Source organism: Dendrobates tinctorius, unplaced genomic scaffold (assembly GCF_039654945.1).
Source record: "Dendrobates tinctorius isolate UK_male_01 unplaced genomic scaffold, ASM3965494v1 ptg000064l, whole genome shotgun sequence".
NCBI classification, from domain to species: domain Eukaryota; kingdom Metazoa; phylum Chordata; class Amphibia; order Anura; family Dendrobatidae; genus Dendrobates; species Dendrobates tinctorius.
In genome coordinates, this window is record NW_027361732.1 from 12,906,940 (window position 1) to 12,926,763 (window position 19,824).

At 44.7% G+C, this 19,824-nt stretch overlaps 1 protein-coding gene across 1 annotated transcript in view; it reads right to left on the minus strand.

The window, feature by feature from the left end:
* Positions 1–19,148, minus strand: part of DNAJC15 (DnaJ heat shock protein family (Hsp40) member C15) — a 53,925-nt gene extending 34,777 nt beyond the window's left edge. The window contains exon 1 of the mRNA XM_073580305.1: positions 18,940–19,148. Within this exon, the coding sequence (XP_073436406.1) occupies positions 18,940–19,044 (105 nt within the window). The 5' untranslated portion in view covers positions 19,045–19,148. The remainder of the gene's footprint in view (positions 1–18,939) is intronic.
* Between the last annotated feature and the right edge of the window lie 676 nt (positions 19,149–19,824).

The window sequence follows — 19,824 nt, forward strand, 5'->3', positions numbered from 1 at the left end:
TCCTCCATCCCAATTAACTCCCTAACCAGACCTATTTGTCGCCATAAACAACATCACACTTTCCCTGATGCTAACTTGTTTCTGTATGGATGCATCTTGCCGCAGGTCTGTCATACAATACTTCCACCAAATTTGAGTTATCAATTTAGAATGATACTCAAAATCAAAGTGGAAAATCAAATTACAGACTGATCCAACTTCAGTGGAAATGCCTCAAGACAAGGAAATGATACTCAGTAGCATGTGTGGTCTCCACGTCCCTACAACGCCTGGGCATGGTACTGATGAGGTGGCAGATGTTCTCCTGAGGGATCTCCTCCCAGACCTGGACTAAAGCATACACCAACTCCTGGACGGTCTGTGGTGCAACGTGACGTTGGTGGATGGAGCGAGACATGATGTCCCAGTTGTGCTCAATCGGATTCAGGTCTGGGGAATGGACGGGCCAGTCCATAGCTTCAATGCCTTCATATTGCAGGAACTGATGACACACTCTAGCCACATGAGGTCTGGCATTGCCCTGCATTAGGAGGAACCCAGGGCCAACCGCACCAGCATATGGTCTCACAAGGGGGTCTGAGGATCCCTCCAAAGAAATGTCACCCCACACCATTACTGACTCACTGCCAAACCAGTCATGCTGAAGGATATTGCAGGAATCAGATCGCTCTCCACGGCGTCTCCAGACTCTGTCACGTCTGTCACATGTGCTCAGTGTGAACTTGCTTTCATCTGTTAAGAGCACAGGGCACTAGTTGCGAATTTGCCAATCCTGGTGTTCTGTGGCAAATGCCAAGCGTCCTGCACGGTGTTGGGCAGTGAGCACAACCCCCATCTGTGGACATCGGGCCCTCAGACCATCCTCATGGAGTCGGTTTAACCGTTTTTGCCGACACATGCACATTTGTGGCCTGCTGGACGTCATTTTGCAGGGCTCTGGCAGTGCTTCTCCTTGCACAAAGGTGTAGGTAGCGGTCCTGCTGCTGGGTTGTTGCCCTCCTCCTGCCCCCTCTACGTCTCCTGGTAGCGTCTCTGGACACTACGCTGACAGACACAGCAAACCTTCTTGCCACATCTTGCATTGATGTGCCATCCTAGATGAGCTGCACTACCTGAGCCACTTGTGTGGGTTGTAGAGTCCGTCTCACGCTAACACGAGTGTGAAAGCACAACCAACATTCAAAAGTGACCAAAACATCAGCCAGAAAGCATTGGTACCGAGATGTGGTCTGTGCTCCCCACCTGCAGAACCACTCCTTTATTGTGTCTTGATAATTGCCAGTAATATCCATCTGTTGTCTATTCCATTTTGCACAACAGCATGTGAAATTGATTGTCAATCAATGTTGCTTCCTAAGTGGACAGTTTGATTTCACAAAAGTTTGAGTTACTTGGAGTTATATTCTGTTGTTTAAGTATTAGGCTATGTGCACACGTATGCAGATAATTTCTGCATAAAAACAGGACTCCTTCCCAGAAGGAGTTTTTCCCGCGCGTCTCCAGACACATAGAAAATAGCCAGAAATGCGGAATTTACCGCGAAATTAGGCTGTGTTCACACGTTGCGGGTTTTTTCCCCATTTTTTTCGCGGATTTACCAAAAAAATCTGCTCAAAAAACGCTTAAAAGAAGCGTTTTTTACGCGACAAAAAACGCTTTGCGGTAAAAAACGCAGCATGCTCATTAATTTCGTGGTAAATTCCGCATTTCTGGCTATTTTCTATGTGTCTGGGGACGCGCGGAAAAAACGCGCGTTTTCTGGGAAGGAGTCCTGTTTTTATGCAGAAATTATCTGCATACGTGTGCACATAGCCTTAATGAGCATGCTGCGTTTTTTACCGTGAAGCGTTTTTTTCGCGGAAAAAACGCATCAATATGCACAAACAGTGCAAAATGCATTAAAATGAATGGGATGCTTCTTTTAAGCATTTTTTGAGCGGATTTTTTGGTAAATCCGCAACGTGTTAACACAGCCTTACCTTTATTTTTTTGAGCAGTGTATGTTCCAGCTCCCGCATGTCTCATGGCTGTTCGACAGCCGCGAGACATGCAGTTGCGGGGACTTGTTTTTCGAGCACGCCAAAGACACTGTTAGCATGCTCAGATAACACCTTATCACTAGTCTCAATAAGTTTGAGCTGTCATAATACTTCTGTGCCCAGACATCTCTGGGTATAACTTACATGTACTACTGATTAGCAGCGAGAGAGCAGGACACAATCCATCTGTCTCCACCCCAGCTGGAATATATATGAAGACTTGAATTTCTCCAGCGAACAGAAATGATTCACATCCCAATCCCAGGCAGTGACATTTTCCATTCTGCTGAGGTGTTTGTTCTGTATTTTATGTGCCATCCTTGTATTTTATGCTTCTATGGTTTATTTCAAATTCTGTGAGCAAAGAGCTTTGAGTTTATTTCTATGTACTGAAACCATAAGACGCTGACTCATCACAGACATTGCCTAAAAAATGGAACGGAAATACCAGTAGAAGAAAACCCCATAAATAAAACATTATACAAGGTAAGTAAGTCACACTCATCACAATACCGCTATGGCGCAAAAACTATATACGTCTGATAAAAAGAAAGTGGGACTTTTCCAAAGACTGGGGTGAACTTCTGTAGTGTTCCTAAATAATTCCCAATATTAACAATTACGGTATAGGATCAGTAAATAGAAGGCTCTATTACACCAGTATTTGCCCTTATTCATTTTCTTCATTTTTACATAAAATTATTTCAGTGGGTATTTTTTGGTAGCAAATGGTATCATTTGGTTTGCCTTTTGCAGACTATTAATAGTATAGTTAATATATACAATTGATTCCAATGACTGGTTCAACACTTTTATGTTTGAGAATTTTTAATAGAAAAAGACCACACAAAAAAAGTTCTAATCTTGACAGCGGCCACCAAACAATGTGACGGAGCACTGCTGTTACGTTCTGTACACTTTATACATGTGACCATTTCTAGAGCTGATAACAGCTGATGGGTTCTCGCGCTAAACTCAGTGTGTTTAGGCTGGCGTGGTGAGCAATCACGTTATTAATGTCACCACTCACCACTACCTCCGGATGTAGCCAAGTCTGGATCGTCGTGGGACCCCTTATTATGGCTTTACGACGGACCCGTGTGGATTATTGTATTTTTATGGTAATAAATGGGTACATGAAGGTAATTGTCAGGGAGTGGAATTTACAATTAAAAGACCTCTCTCTGTGTGTGTTTATTACTTTTGACTATGGGGTATCTGACCAACACCTCTCCACTACTAACCTCAGGTCTTGATGGGAGCTGTGCAGATGCGCCAGAATTGATGTATCTAATTAAATGTGCCAATTCTGGGGCAGCTGCGGCCTTCTATTTTTTGACTCGGGACAGGTCAATAACCATGAACTGTCATAGCCTGATTGTAGAAGTCCTAGGCTGCAGGGCTGTGGAGTCGGAGTTGGAGTCGTGGTCGGTGCTCATTTTGGTGGAGTCGGAGTCGGTATAAAATGGACCGACTCCGACTCCTAAAATATATAATAAATTGGGTACAGTAATTCAATGCAGGATGTGCTGAATATTTTTTTCATAGGAATTTGGGAAACTTATGAAATGTCCTATAAATGACTGTTCTATTCCTGATCTAAGGCTACATTCACACACAGCGTTTTTCCTGTGTTTTTTTGAGGATACGTTTTTCAGCTGCAAAAGCTGATCATCTTTTTAAAAAACCGCATCACCTGAAAGGTTTTTGAGCTCATAGATAATGTTTTCAATAGCAAAAGCAGATTAGAAATCTGCTCTATCTATCCATTTATCCATATCTGTCTATCCATATCGTATCTGTACCAAAAAGAATGAAAACCGGGTAGTACACCAATATATATTCTGTTCTATCTAAATATCTTGATTATGGGATCATAAAAATGATTAAATGTCTGAGGTTCACATTGTACTACAATACATTTTTCACTTAAATATAAGCAATATGTGTGGGAGTCGGAGTCGTGGAGTCGGAGTCGGAGTTGGAGTCGGTGTAAGGGAAATTGAGGAGTCGGAGTCGCAGGTTTGGCTTACCGACTCCACAGCCCTGCTAGGCTGTCTGCTTTATCTGCGCTGGTTTTAAAATAGAGGGTTGGCCCTCACACCTTTTTTTTTTTTAAATGTATTTAATGCGCTGACAACAACTATCATCAGCGTCACCTGGTCTCGATGATCGCAGGGAGACCAGGTGAGGATGACAGTTGTAGTCAGCACCCGGCGCTTGGAAACAGCGCTAACTGTAAAGCTTTTCTAAGACGCTGGAGCATTTCATTCCGGTGTGTGTCACACAGATGACACAAGGCTGTCATGAGTGTGTGGGTGGGCAGGACATATTGTGGTCCGTGCTGCCTGGGAAAAAACAGACAGGTCTACTTGTGGATTATACTGACACATGGCCAGTGTGAACACACCGAAGTGCGCAGTCCGATAGAATTAATTGGCTCTACGTGTGTGTCTCCGTTATGTATGAAATCTGTCACCACACATACTGGAGACACTGACACGTCATGAAGGGGCATAACTGAGATTTCCCGATTTTACAAAAAGATGGAAGGACTGTTGTTTAAGGAACTTCTACATCATCTTCAACCATCCACAATTCTAAGGAGAAAGCTTACCCCGCATTTAGCCTGGCACGTTTTATTGACAGACTTGACCTTTAGAAAAATCCAATTAAAACGTCACCCACAGATGAGACTCCTCATTCATATGGAACCAAGGATTTTGACAGCTCCGGTAAAACCGCCAACAATGAAAATAGAAGTAAAACATTCTCTTAGCTTGTGTCTCTTCTTCAAAGTTTATTCACAGTCAAGGCTTTTCGAAAGAAATAAAATAGGAAAATCTATGAAGAAAGTTTACTACCGCTGTGACTTCAAAGTCAAATCACTCATGTTAAAGAAAAACTGCAAAAATGTAACTGAAAATAATAGTGAATAGCATAAATTTACGGTATACTCAAAAGACCCTAATGTTGGGGGGGGGAATCACATTGTGAGCGATGTGCTACAATGGGGCAAATGTAGTATTTCATTTTTACCCCAACAGTTAAGACCCTAGAAGGTCCTGTCAATCATGTCAGTAGAATTTAAAAGGTTAGAGAATGTACACAAGCAGTTTTATCGCTAGAGAAAAAAAAATCAGTGTGCACATAGGCCTAGGAATGGGGGCAATTGGTAATGAAGGCTCCTATGTCTGACATGTTAGTACTCCTAAGGCTGGTTTCACACTAGCGTTGAAACAACGCTGCGCACTGCGTCGGTAAGCCCCGCCCCGATCCGGCTCCCTGCCCGCCCCATCCGGGATCACCGCCTACTTTCGCATTTGCACGCATGCGATCGGCGCACCCTATCTTTAGCATAGGGTGCGCAGATCATGCGCTGCCAGTGTGAAAGTAGCGTGCTGCGCACTTTTGACGGTGCGCAGTGCGCGCCGAAATGCAGCATGTTGCATTTCGGCACGCACGGCGCACCGTCAAAAGTGCGCAGCACGCTACTTTCACACTGGCAGCGCATGATCTGCGCACCCTATGCTAAAGATAGGGTGCGCCGATCGCATGCGTGCAAATGCGAAAGTAGGCGGTGATCCCGGATGGGGCGGGCAGGGAGTCGGATCGGGGCGGGGCTTACCGACGCAGTGCGCAGCGTTGTTTCAACGCTAGTGTGAAACCAGCCTAAGAGACCATCAGTTGTACAACAGACGGCAACACTACTATACTGCACTGTTCGTAAAAGATATCACGTGTTCAAGTCCCATAAAGGGACCTATAAAAAGGTAAAACAAATTTAAAATGAGAAAAAAATATATTTCTTATTACAGCAATGTGTAATTGTTTGACCTAGTGAAATATAAAAATATTTAAAACAGAACATGGCAAAAAATAGAAATGCAGAACCGCCCTTCGTTAGTCACAACACCCCCCAAAAATGGAATCGAATGAAAACAAAAAGTCAGAAGAAAAATGACATCTAGTCCCCAAAAGACAAAACCCCTGTACAGATACATTGACCAAAAATATAAAAAGTTATGGTCCTCAGAAAATGGCAAATGAGGCCAAATATTTTAGATCGTGAAACAAAAACTCTATACTTGGTATCACCATTCCCATACTGACCAGGGAATCAAGATGCCATTTCATTTTTACCATTGAGTGAAGGAACATTCTAAAGACAAAAAAAAGTGGACTTTTTTTTTTGAAAAATGAATGGTGTTATTCAAAGCTACAACTTGTCCAGGAAAACACAAGCTCTGCACTTTATCTCCCATGCACTTTAGTAAGAAATAACCGCAGAACTTAGCAGCGGCCACCAAGTAATGTACGGGGCGGTTGTGTTTCCTCTTGTACATGGCTTCTGCCCATCTGAGACTGTATATGGGGACACGGCGAGCTCAATGTTGTCTGAATGATCGTTCAGCCAAAATCTGATATGTATGAGAGGCTAAAGTCTGACGTACCCCCAAATGATTCCAAAGAAAGTTATAATTCACCCTATCACTCAAAAAATAAATCTTTAGACAGCTGCACCAATAAAAAAAATACAAATGTTATGGCAAACAGAAAGTAGCACTATATACAGTCCTGCTCGTCGTTATTCGCACCCCATCATTTTTTTACATAAACTGTACAATATGTTCAAAAATAAATGGAAATGTACCAAAGTTAAATAGTTAAAATTTGCGCTTAATAGTGAACCCCTTTGGCTTAAAGTGCACTGTAAAATACACATAAATAAAATGGATTACTCTTTATTAAATCATTACCTTAGGGTGTAGTCTAAATGGATGTCTCAGCTCCTATAGACCTTTATGGTAGTGGGCGCTGCATAAGACTGATTACTGCCAGTAGAATGTGGGTTAATACCACGGCTCTTCCAGAGTGCTGTCCCGGCCGGTGACAGACAATCCACATTCCCCTCTTCCAGCGGCGAGTTGCGTGCACAATGTGAAGCTGTGGCGTGTGGTAAGCCGACAGGACATTCATGACGTCACCGGTCACGTGATGGATTACAGGGAGCACAATGGACCAATTCTTCTCCGACTAGTTTCGGAAAAAACACGGTTTCCTTCATTAGGGATGGTCCAATGGAGGAATTGGATATAATGATCCTGCCAATGAATATCCCTTAAAATATTTAAAACATGTGAACTCTCTCTTAGGTGGGAAGGAAGTGTAGAAACCACTTTCTATAAATGACAGTCCATGTACTTACACATATTAGCAGTAAGGCCCTGAATTCCCGAGATAACTGGTCTTCCTGGGGGGTTAATAAGATCTTTGTGAACTTTTGGCAAGTAATAAAAAAATGTTATCCTTGGATGTGGAGTGTCAATAAATTCAAATTCTCTTTTATTTAAAATTCCTGCATCCTAACCTTTAAGTATTTTCATCTCATTTTTGTAAATGTCCCAAGGATCCTTAGTTAATTTTTCGTATGTTTGCCTGTCACTCAAAAGTCTGAAGCATTGTTTCTCATAGTATGCAATCTAAAATAACTTTCCCCACCCCCCTTATCAGCGGGACAAATTATAATATTTTTATTATCCTGGAGTTTTCTAATAGCCTTACGTTCATTAAAATTTAAATTAAATCTAAAATTGTTACATTTTCGGTCACTGATTTTCTTTAAATCAGTGATCATATATTTTTGAAAAGCTTCATAATGTACCAAAGTTAAATGCAGGGCTGTGGAGTCGGAGTCGGAGAGTCGGAGTCGGTGCTCATTTTCATGGAGTCGGAGTCGGAGTTGGAGTCGGTATAAAATGGACCGACTCCGACTCCTAAAATATATAATAAATTGGGTACAGTAATTCAATGCAGGATGTGCTGAATATTTTTTAATAGGAGTTTGGGAAAGTTATGAAATATCCTATAAATGGCTGTTCTATTCCTGATCTAAGGCTACATTCACACACAGCGTTTTTCCTGTGTTTTTTGAGGATACGTTTTTCCGCTGCAAAAGCTGATCATCTTTTTAAAAAACCGCATCACCTGAAAGGTTTTTGAGCTCATAGATAATGTTTTCAATAGCAAAAGCAGATTAGAAATCTGCTCTATCTATCCATTTATCCATATCTGTCTATCCATATCGTATCTGTACCAAAAAGAATGAAAACCGGGTAGTACACCAATATATATTCTGTTCTATCTAAATATCTTGATTATTGGATCATAAAAATGATTAAATGTCTGAGGTTCACATTGTACTACAATAAATTTTTCACTTAAATATAAGCAATATGTGTGGGAGTCGGAGTCGGAGTTGGAGTCGGAGTCGGTGTAAGGGAAATTGAGGAGTCGGAGTCGGAGTCGCAGGTTTGGCTTACCGACTCCACAGCCCTGGTTAAATGCTCAGGATTTTTTAATTAGAGGTCCAAAGTAATACAACAACCAAACATTGAAATTGCAACATGTAAGTTGAAAAGCAAAGTAACAGAATAAACAGCATGTGCAGCAATAAAGACATTCTTAATTAATACTTGGTTGCAAACCCCTTGGCATAGATGACAGCCTCCAAACGTTTCTTGTAGCCATCAGTAAGCTTCTTGCTTTTCTCTGCTGGTATTTTCTCCCACTCTTGCTTTGCAGTTTGTTCAAGCTCTTGAATGTTTTCAGGATTCTTTTTCCCAATAGCATATTTTGGCTCACCCCAAAGATATTCAATGGGATTGCGATCAGGACTCATTTCTGGCCATTTTAAAACAGTACATTTTTTCCTTTTTCAACCATTCCTGTGTAATTCTGGATGTGTGCTTTGGGTCATTGTCTTGCTGGAGGACCCATGATCTTCGACTCAAATCAAGTTTTCTTACATTGAGAAGGATATTTTGCTCTAAAATCTCTTAATAGTTCTCTGATTTCATGATTCCTAAGATAAGGTCAAGGCCTCCAGTACCAGACGCAGCAATTCAATCCCACAGCATTATGTATCCTCCACCACGCTTAACTGTTGGTAGGGTCTTCTTTTCCTTATAAGCTTCATTGTGCCGTTTGTAAACAAACTGTTGCTTTGCATTGCCAAAAAGCTCTATTGGAAAAGATCCGTTTTTCCTTTGTATACATTTTCTTCACCAATGGTTTCTTCCTTGGCCTTCGCCGACAAAACTTTGCTTGGTTTAGTGTACTTGTTGAAAACAATGACCCCAGACTGTTCTAGGTTGGCCTTCAAGTCTTTAGATGTTTGACGTGGTGTTTTTTCCAGCATTCGCACCCACTTTTTAAAGACATCTTTTGTCAGTTTTACTCTTTCACCCACATCCACGGAGGTACTTGATGGTTCCATGCTTGGAAAAATTCTTAATAACATTGCACACTGTTGAAGCTGGGATACCAATGTCTTTGGAGATGCCCTTATACCAATTGGAAGTCTTGTGTTTGCTAATAATAGCAGTTCTGATGTCTTCAGACAACTCCTTGGTGTTCACCATTGTGACAAAGGAACAGGGCCTACCATATAGCTTTCTAAATCACTGAAGTCATCATTCATTGGCTAATTCATGTCACATGGGCACTGACAATCACAGGTGATTCTCATTTGTGATTTACCACAGGTGACTCAAAATGTATTTCCATACTAATTGAACCCCTTAACCCCCAAGGGTGGTTTGCACGTTAATGACCAGGCCAATTTTTACAATTCTGACCACTGTCCCTTTATGAGGTAATAACTCTGGAACGCTTCCATGGATCCCGGTGATTCTGACAATGTTTTCTCGTGACATATTGTACTTCATGTTAGTGGTAAAATTTCATTCATATAACTTGCGTTTATTTGTGAAAAAAACGGAAATTTGGCAAAAATTTTGAAAATTTCGCAATTTTCCAACTTTGAATTTTTATGCCCTTAAATCACAGAGATACGGCACACAAAAAACTTAATAAGTAACATTTCCCACATGTCTACTTTACATCAGCACAATTTTGGAACCCAAATTTTTTTTTGTTAGGAAGTTATAAGGGTTAAAAGTTGACCAGCGATTTCTAATTTTTGCAACACCATTTTATTTTTACGGACCACATCACATTTGTAGCCACTTTGAGGGGTCTATATGATAGAAAATACCCAAAAGTGACACCATTCTAAAAACTGCACCCCTTAAAAGGTGCTCAAAACCACATTCAAGAAGTTTATTAACCCTTCAGGTGCTTCACAGGAATTTTTTGAATATTTAAAAAAAAAAATGAACATTTAACTTTTTTTCACACAAAAAATACTTCAGGTTCAATTTTTTTTTTATTTTACGAAGGGTAACAGGAGAAATTTAACTGGAAAAGTTATTGTGCAATTTGTCCTGAGTACGCCGATACCTGATATGTGGGGGGAACCACTGTTTCGGCGCATGACAGAGCTCAGAAGGGAAGGAGCGCAGTTTGACTTTTTCCAATGCAAAATTGGATGGAATTCAGATCGGACGCCATGTCACGTTTGGAGAGCCCCTGATGTACCTAAACAGTGGAAACCCCCCACAAGTGACCTCATTTTGGAACTTATCTAGATGTGTGGTGAGCACTTTGAATGCCCAAGTGCTTCACAGAAGTTTATAACACCCGGGCGTGAAAATAAAAAAAATCATTTTTTTTCCACAAAAATGATATTTTTGCCCCCAATTTTTTATTTTCCTAAGGGCAACAGGAGAAATTGGACCCCAAAAGTTGTTTTGCAATTTGTCCTGAGTAGGCTGATACCCCATATGTGGGGGTAAAACACTGTTTGGGCGCATGGCAGAGATTGGAAGGGAAGGAGCACCATTTGACTTTTTCAACTCAGAATTGGCTGGAATTGAGATCAGACGCCATGTTGCATTTGGAGAGCACCTGATGTGTCTAAACAGTGGAAATCCCCTAATTCAACCCTAACCCCAACACACCCCTAACCCTAATCTCAGCCCTAACCCTAGCGGGAAAATGGAAATAAATACATTTTTTTAAATTTTATTATTTTTCCCCTAAGGGGGTGATAACGGGGGGGTTTGATTTACTATTTATGGCGGTTTTTATATTTGGCAGCTGTCACACGCTAAAAGACGCTTTTTATTGTAAAAATAGTTTTTGCATCAACACATATTGAGAGCTATAATTTTTCCATATTTTGACCCACTGAGTCATGTGAGGTCTTATTTTTTGCGAGACGAGTTGACGTTTTTATTGGTACCATTGTCGGGCACGTGACATTTTTTGATCGTTTTTTATTCTGATTTTTGGGACGCAGAATGAACAAAAACCAGCATTTCATGAATTTCTTTTGGATGTTGCGTTTACACCGTTCCACGTGCGGCAAAATTGATAAAGCGGTTTTATTCTTCGGGTCAGTACGGTTACAGTGATACCTCATGCCTGTTACAGATCACTGTGACAGATCAGCGATCTGTAACAGGCATTGAAGCAGACTTCCTCTTGCCTGCACTTTGCAGGCACTGAGGAAGCCAGCTCCCTGCAGGCCCCCGTCGCCATCTTGGATCTGGGGACCTGCAGGGAAGGAGCCCCTCGCAGCAGCACTGCACATTGCGCTGCTGTGGGGGGGCTCAGGGAAGCACGGAGGGAGCCCCCTCCCTGCCGATGCTTCCCTTTAACCCCCGGTACACCGCGATTGTGTTTGATCAAGGTGTGCAAGGGGTTAACGAGTCAGGGGCGGTCCGTGGAGACTACTGAAGAAGGTAAAAAGTAAAAAAGAATGTTTTTAAAAATAAAAAAACAAAAAAAATATAAAAGTTCAAATCACCCCCTTTCGCCCCATTCAAAATAAAACAAAAAAAAAAAAAATCAAATATACACATTTGGTATTGCCGCGTTCAATATAATCGCTCGATCAATATAAAAAAATAATTAATCGAATCGGTAAACGGCATAGCGAGAAAAAAATCAAAACGCCAGAATTACTTTTTTTGGTCGCTGCAACATTGCAATAAAGGGAGATCAAAAGATCGCATCTGCGCCAAAATGATATCAATAAAAACCTCAGATCTGCACACAAAAAATAAGCCCTCGCCTGGCCCCAGATGGAGACGCTACGGGTCTCGGAAAATGGCAATTTTTTTTAATTTTTGTATTTACAAACTTAAGAATTTTTTTTTTATCGCATAGATAAAAAAGAACCTAGGCATGTGAAATTCTCCTGGTGAACTCGCCTCTGCACCGTGCGCCTTTTTCAAGGTACTAGCGGGATCTCACAGAGGTCACCGCGATTCAGCCTGACTGAGAACGCAGCCTCAGTGACGTCACCGCTAGTCACTGATGCTGCGCTCCCAGCAGCTCATTCACCAGTGGTTCTTAGCCTGGACGGTCGCATCTTGGCACTGTCCAGGTTGAAAACTAATTATCCCCCAGACATGGATTACCACGTGGGACAGAACGGAGAGGTGAGGGATATTGTTGTTTTATTATTTTTGGTTTATTACAGGAGATCAAGGGCTTCGGTGGAATTAGGCGAGGTCGTAAGTATGGTTTAATTGAGATTACTAAAGGAGTCTGTGTCATTCTTTCAATTAAAGGACTTTTTTCTGGGTGTCTGCGTTTCTTTCTATTTTGACTAAGGGATTAGTAATGACAGCGTCTTATTGACGCCTCCCCATTACTAACTTCGGGGCTTGATGTCACCGGACAATACAAAGGTGACCTCAACCCCCCAACTATTACCCCACTAGCCACCGCTACATGGCAAGTGGGAAGAGCGAGGCTAAGTGCCAGCATTGGCGCATTTTAGAGATGTGACTTTTCTGGGGTGATTGAGAGCTGATGTTTTTAGCCTGTGGGGGCAGTGTTCCCTTCCTAGGCTATTAATATCAAACAGCAGCTGTCTGCATAGCCTTTGCTGGTTATTAAATATAGGGGGACCCTACGTCACTTTTTTGAAGGGCCCCCATTTTAAAAGCCATTAAAGGCCAAGTATACAGTTGTGAGTTGATATTAATAGCCTGGAAAGCTCCATGGGTATTACACCCTTCCCAGACTGTAAACATCGACCCCCAGCCGTCGGCTTTCCCTCTGCTAGTTAAGAAAATTGTGCGGGAGCCCACAACATTTTTTTCCAAAAAATAATCTTTTATTAACTAAATACATACACAGTAAGCTGCACACACACTGTACTAATAGTATTTGTCACTGTATATCTACCTATTCCATCTGTATATACTGTATGTAATCCATCTCTTCTATCCTGTTGGCTCCTGCAGTGATTTCACATTATCGTAACTGCTGAATTACCGGCTTTTCTTCTATGTAATGTATGTACATATATACGTGTGTGTCACCGACATCTATATACAGTACAGACCAAAAGTTTGGACACACCTACTCATTCAAAGAGTTTTCTTTATTTTCATGACAATGAAAATTGTAGATTCACTCTGAAGGCATCAAAACTATGAATTAATTCATGTGGAATTATATCATTAACAAAAAAGTGTGAAACAACTGAAAATATGTCTTATATTCTTGGTTCTTCAAAGTAGCCACTTTTTGCTTTGATTACTGCTTTGCACACTCTTGGCATTCTCTTGATGAGCTTCAAGAGGTAGTCACCGGAAATGGTCTTCCAACAGTCTTGAAGGAGTTCCGAGAGATACTTAGCACTTGTTGGCCCTGTTGCCTTCACTCTGCGGTCCAGCTCACCCCAAACCATTTCGATTGGGTTCAGGTCTGGTGACTGTGGAGGCCAGGTCATCTGGCGTACCACCCCATCACTCTCCTTCTTGATCAAATAACCCTTACACAGCCTGGTGGTGTGTTTGGGGTCATTGTCCTGTTGAAAAATAAATGATGGTCCAACTATACGCAAACCGGATGGAATAGCATGCCGCTGCAAGATGCTGTGGTAGCCATGCTGGTTCAGTATGCCTTCAATTTTGAATAACTCCCCAACAGTGTCACCAGCAAAGCATCCCCACACCATCACACCTCCTCCTCCATGCTTCACGGTGGGAACCAGGCATGTAGAGTCCATCTGTTCACCTTTTCTGCATCGCACAAAGACACGGTGGTTGGAACCAAAGATCTCAAATTTGGACTCATCAGACCAAAGCACAGATTTCCACTGGTCTAATGTCCATTCCTTGTGTTCTTTAGCCCAAACAAGTCTTTTCTGCTTGTTGCCTGTCCTTAGCAGTGGTTTTCTAGCAGCTATTATACCATGAAGGCCTGCTGCACAAAGTCTCCTCTTAACAGTTGTTGTAGAGATGTGTCTGCTGCTAGAACTCTGTGTGGCATTGACCTGGTCTCTAATCTGAGCTGCTGTTAACCTGTGATTTCTGAGGCTGGTGACTCGGATGAACTTATCCTCCGCAGCAGAGGTGACTCTTGGTCTTCCTTTCCTGGGGCGGTCCTCATGTGAGCCAGTTTCTTTGTAGCGCTTGATGGTTTTTGACACTGCACTTGAGGACACTTTCAAAGTTTTCCCAATTTTTCGGACTGACTGACCTTCATTTCTTAAAGTAATGATGGCCACTCGTTTTTCTTTACTTAGCTGCTTTTATCTTGCCATAATACAAACTCAACAGTCTATTCAGTAGCACTATCAGCTGTGTATCCACCAGACTTCTGCACAACAAAACTGATGGTCCCTACCCCATTTATAAGGCAAGAAATCCCACTTATTAAACCTGACAGGGCACACCTGTGAAGTGAAAACCATTTCCGGTGGCTACCTCTTGAAGCTCATCAAGAGAATGCCAAGAGTGTGCAAAGCAGTAATCAAAGCAAAAGGTGGCTACTTTGAAGAACCTAGAATATAAGACATATTTTCAGTTGTTTCACCCTTTTTTGTTAATTATATAATTCAACATGTGTTAATTCATAGTTTTTATGCCTTCACGGTGAATCTACAATTTTCATAGTCTTGAAAATAAAAGAAAACTCTTTGAAGGAGAAGGTGTGTCCAAACTTTTGGTCTGTACTGTATATGTATATATATATCTATTCTTTCTACTATATTATAACCAATCAGTGTGATTTTACTGGCACATGAAGTCGGCTTTTCAAAGGATCTAGAGGTATGGTTCTACAGGAAGTAGTTTTTTTTTCTCTGGGGGCACTCAGTTTTATTAGCATGCACAAAGAGACACAAGTTAGCACCAAAACATGCGTTTTTGCTGCAGCTTCTTTCCGGCCAAGAAATCAGGTTTTGCTGCAGAAAAAATAACGCAGCAAAAATGCCAGTGTGAACTTACCCTAAGGTTGGAAACCTCAGAGCCCCTGGCACATGCAGCAAAGCACACAAAGCAGCCCCTGGCACACACAGGTCCTGTGGCACATGCAGCTATGCACACAGGGCCTGCCATACTGGAAAACAGAGCCCCTGGCACATGTAAGGCAGGCAGAGAGAGCCTGGAGCCAGCATACTGGCACATGCAGCTGGGAAAACAGAGCCCATGGCATGCAGATCCTGACATACCGGCACATAGAGTCTGGCAGCATACTGGAACGAGCCCCTAGCATATGGCACATGCAGCAGGGCACACAGAGCCCCTGACATAATGGCACACAGAGCCCCTGGCATACAGAGCCTGACATACTGGCACACAGAGCCCCTGGCCTGCAGAGCCTGACATATTGGCACACAAATCCCCTGCCATACAGAGCCTGGCATACAGGCACACAGAGGTCCTGGCATACAGGCACACAGAGCCTGGCATACTGGCACATGCAGCAGGGCACACAGAGCCCCTGACATACTGGTACACAGATCCCTTGACATACAGAGCCTGGCATACTGGCACACAGAGCCTGGCATACTGGCACACAGAGCCCCTGCCATACAGAGCACCTAGCATACAGGCACACAGAGCCTGGCATACTGGCACATGCAGCAGGGAACACAGATCCCCTGGCATACTGGTACACAGATCCCCTGGCATACTGGTACAAAGATCCCCTGGCATACAGAACCCCTGACATAGTGGCACACAGAGCCCCTGGCATACAGAACACCTAGCATACAGGCACGCAGTGCCCCTAGCATGCAGAGCCTGGCATACTGGCACATGCAGCAGGGCACACAGAGCCCCTGGCATACTGGTACACAGATCCCCTGACATACAGAGACAGACATACTGGCACACAGAGCCCCTGGCATACAAAGCCTGACATACAGAGCCTGGCATACTGGCACACAGATCCCCTCCCATACAGAGCCTGGCATACTGGCACACAGATCCTCTCCCATACAGAGCCTGGCATGCTGGCACACAGAGCACCTGGCATTCAGAGCCCCTAGCATACAGGCACGCAGTGCCACTAGCACACAAAGCCTGGCATACTGGCACATGCAGCAGGGCACACAGAGCACCCCCCCACATAGAGCCTGACATAGTGGCACACAGAGCCCCTGGCATACAGAGCCTGACATACTGGCACACAGAGCCCCTGGCCTGCAGAGCCTGACATACTGGCACACAAATCCCCTGCCATGCAGAGCCTGGCATACAGGCACACAGAGCACCTGGCATACTGGTACACAGATCCCGACATACAGAGCCCCTGACATAGTGGCACACAGAGCCCCTGGCATACAGAGCACCTAGCATACAGGCACGCAGTGCCCCTAGCATGCAGAGCCTGGCATACTGGCACATGCAGCAGGGCACACAGATCCCCTGGCATACTGGTACACAGATCCCCTGACATACAGAGACAGACATACTGGCACACAGAGCCCCTGGCATACAAAGCCTGACATACTGGCACACAGATCCCCTCCCATACAGAGCCTGGCATACTGGCACACAGAGCACCTGGCATTCAGAGCCCCTAGCATACAGGCACGCAGTGCCACTAGCACACAAAGCCTGGCATACTGGCACACGCACCAGGGCACACAGAGCCCCCCCACACACACACACACACATAGAGCCTGACATAGCGGCACAGAGCCCCTGGCATACAGAGCCTGACATACTGGCACACAAAGCCCCTGGCCTGCAGAGCCTGACATACTGGCACACAAATCCCCTGCCATACAGAGCCTGGCATACAGGCACACAGAGCACCTAGCATACAGGCACACAGATCCCCTGGCATACTGGTACACAGATCCCCTGGCATACTGGTACACAGATCCCCTGGCATACAGAACCCCTGACATAGTGGCACACAGAGCCCCTGGCATACAGAACACCTAGCATACAGGCACGCAGTGCCCCTAGCATGCAGAGCCTGGCATACTGGCACATGCAGCAGGGCACACAGAGCCCCTGGCATACTGGTACACAGATCCCCTGACATACAGAGACAGACATACTGGCACACAGAGCCCCTGGCATACAAAGCCTGACATACAGAGCCTGGCATACTGGCACACAGATCCCCTCCCATACACAGCCTGGCATGCTGGCACAGAGAGCACCTGGCATTCAGAGCCCCTAGCATACAGGCACGCAGTGCCACTAGCACACAGAGCCTGGCATACTGGCACATGCAGCAGGGCACACAGAGCTCCCCCTCACATACAGAGCCTGACATAGTGTCACACAGAGCCCCTGGCATAGTGGCACACAGAGCTCATGGCATACAGAGCCTGACATACTGGCACACAAATCCCCTGCCATACAGAGCCTGGCATACAGGCACACAGAGCACCTAGCATACAGGCACGCAGAGTCTGGCATACTGGCACATGCAGCAGGGCACACAGAGCCCCTGGCATACTGGTACACAGATCCCCTGACATACAGAGACAGACATACTGGCACACAGAGCCCCTGGCATACAAAGCCTGACATACAGAGCCTTGCATACTGGAACACAGATCCCCTCCCATACAGAGCCTGGCATGCTGGCACACAGAGCACCTGGCATTCAGAGCCCCTAGCATACAGGCACGTAGTGCCACTAGCACACAAAGCCTGACATACTGGCACACAAATCCCCTGCCATACAGAGCCTGGCATACAGGCACACAGAGCACCTAGCATACAGGCACACAGATCCCCTGACATATAGAGCCCCTGACATAGTGGCACACAGAGCCCCTGGCATACAGAGCACCTAGCATACAGGCACGCAGTGCCCCTAGCATGCAGAGCCTGGCATACTGGCACATGCAGCAGGGCACACAGAGCCCCTGGCATACTGGTACACAGATCCCCTGACATACTGGTACACAGATCCCCTGACATACAGAGACAGACATACTGGCACACAGAGCCCCTGGCATACAAAGCCTGACATACAGAGCCTGGCATACTGGCACACAGATCCCCTCCCATACAGAGCCTGGCATGCTGGCACAGAGAGCACCTGGCATTCAGAGCCCCTAGCATACAGGCACGCAGTGCCACTAGCACACAAAGCCTGACATACTGGCACACGCACCAGGGCACAGAGCTCTCCTCACATACAGAGCCTGACATAGTGGCACACAGAGCCCCTGGCCTGCAGAGCCTGACATACTGACACACAAATCCCCTGCCATACAGAGCCTGGCATACAGGCACACAGAGCACCTAGCATACAGCCACACAGAGCCTGGCATACTGGCACATGCAGCAGGGCACACAGAGCCCCTGGCATACTGGTACACAGATCCCCTGACATACAGAGACAGACATACTGGCACACAGAGCCCCTAGCATACAGGCACGCAGTGCCACTAGCACACAAAGCCTGGCATACTGGCACATGCAGCAGGGCACACAGAGCCCCCCCACACACATACAGAGCCTGACATAGTGTCACACAGAGCCCCAGGCATGCAGAGCTTGACGTACTGGCACACAGAGCCCCTGATATGCTAGCACATGCAGCAAGGCACAGAGATCCCCCGGCACACAGAGCATGACATACTGGCACAGAGAGCCCCACGCAGCACACTAATGGGCACAGCTGATGCAAGAGCAGTGTAATATCAGATCCGGATGACTGGGGACGCACCAGACATAGAACATAATCAGCACCCAACAGGGGCGATTCTCACCAGTCTCCGGTCCAGGTCCGCGCCCGGGGTTACAGGGCTCTTGGTCCTATATTCTGCATAGCGCAGAGCATCAGAGGAAGCCACGCCGCTGCTGGAGGTCGCCATGACACTGAGTCGCTGACAGGCTGCGGAGGACGGTGGCCACAGAGGTCAAAACAAGAAGATTGCAAAAGATCCGGAAGTGGCGGTCTGCAGAGGGAAGGCTGCTGGAATTCGTTACCTATTTTTTTTTCTACCATTTCGAGAAAATATTCAGCTGATTGCAGGACCAGAGTGCCTCCATCATAAGAGCCAAAGCGCTTGTTGTATTTTGTGTTTTTATATCATTTTACATTTTTTTATATTAAAAAATGAAACCTTCATCTTCAGCACATATTTTTATCTCTGTATTTTTCCAGTTTCCGCACACATATATCTCGGTATTGATATCTGCTGTGCATTTTCTACAGTGTTTATCAAGGATAATAATTACATTTTTTTATGTTTTTCAAGCCAGTAATTTTAATACGGGCTGTTTCAGATATCCGTAATAGTTTGATGTCAGATCGCAATGCGGGGGCTGGAAACGCATGTCCTGACCTGTTCGGGATAAGTTTGGCAAGCTATTCCCACTGCAGCTTATTCAGTAAGCACTATAGCTTCCCAAATAAGGATGGAGGCCAAGATATTCGCTCATGTCTGTGACCGGCAGCCTCAGGCTATGAGCACACGGTGCGGATTCTGCTGCGGATCCGCAGCAGAACTGCAGGTGATGTACATTCTAGCCTATGGAAAATTGAAACCGCTGTGCAGACGGTGCGGATTTTTCTGCGGTTTCAAATCCGCAGAAAGAATTAACATGTCATCCTTTTCTGCGGATTCCGCTGCGGTTTGCCATCTCCTCCA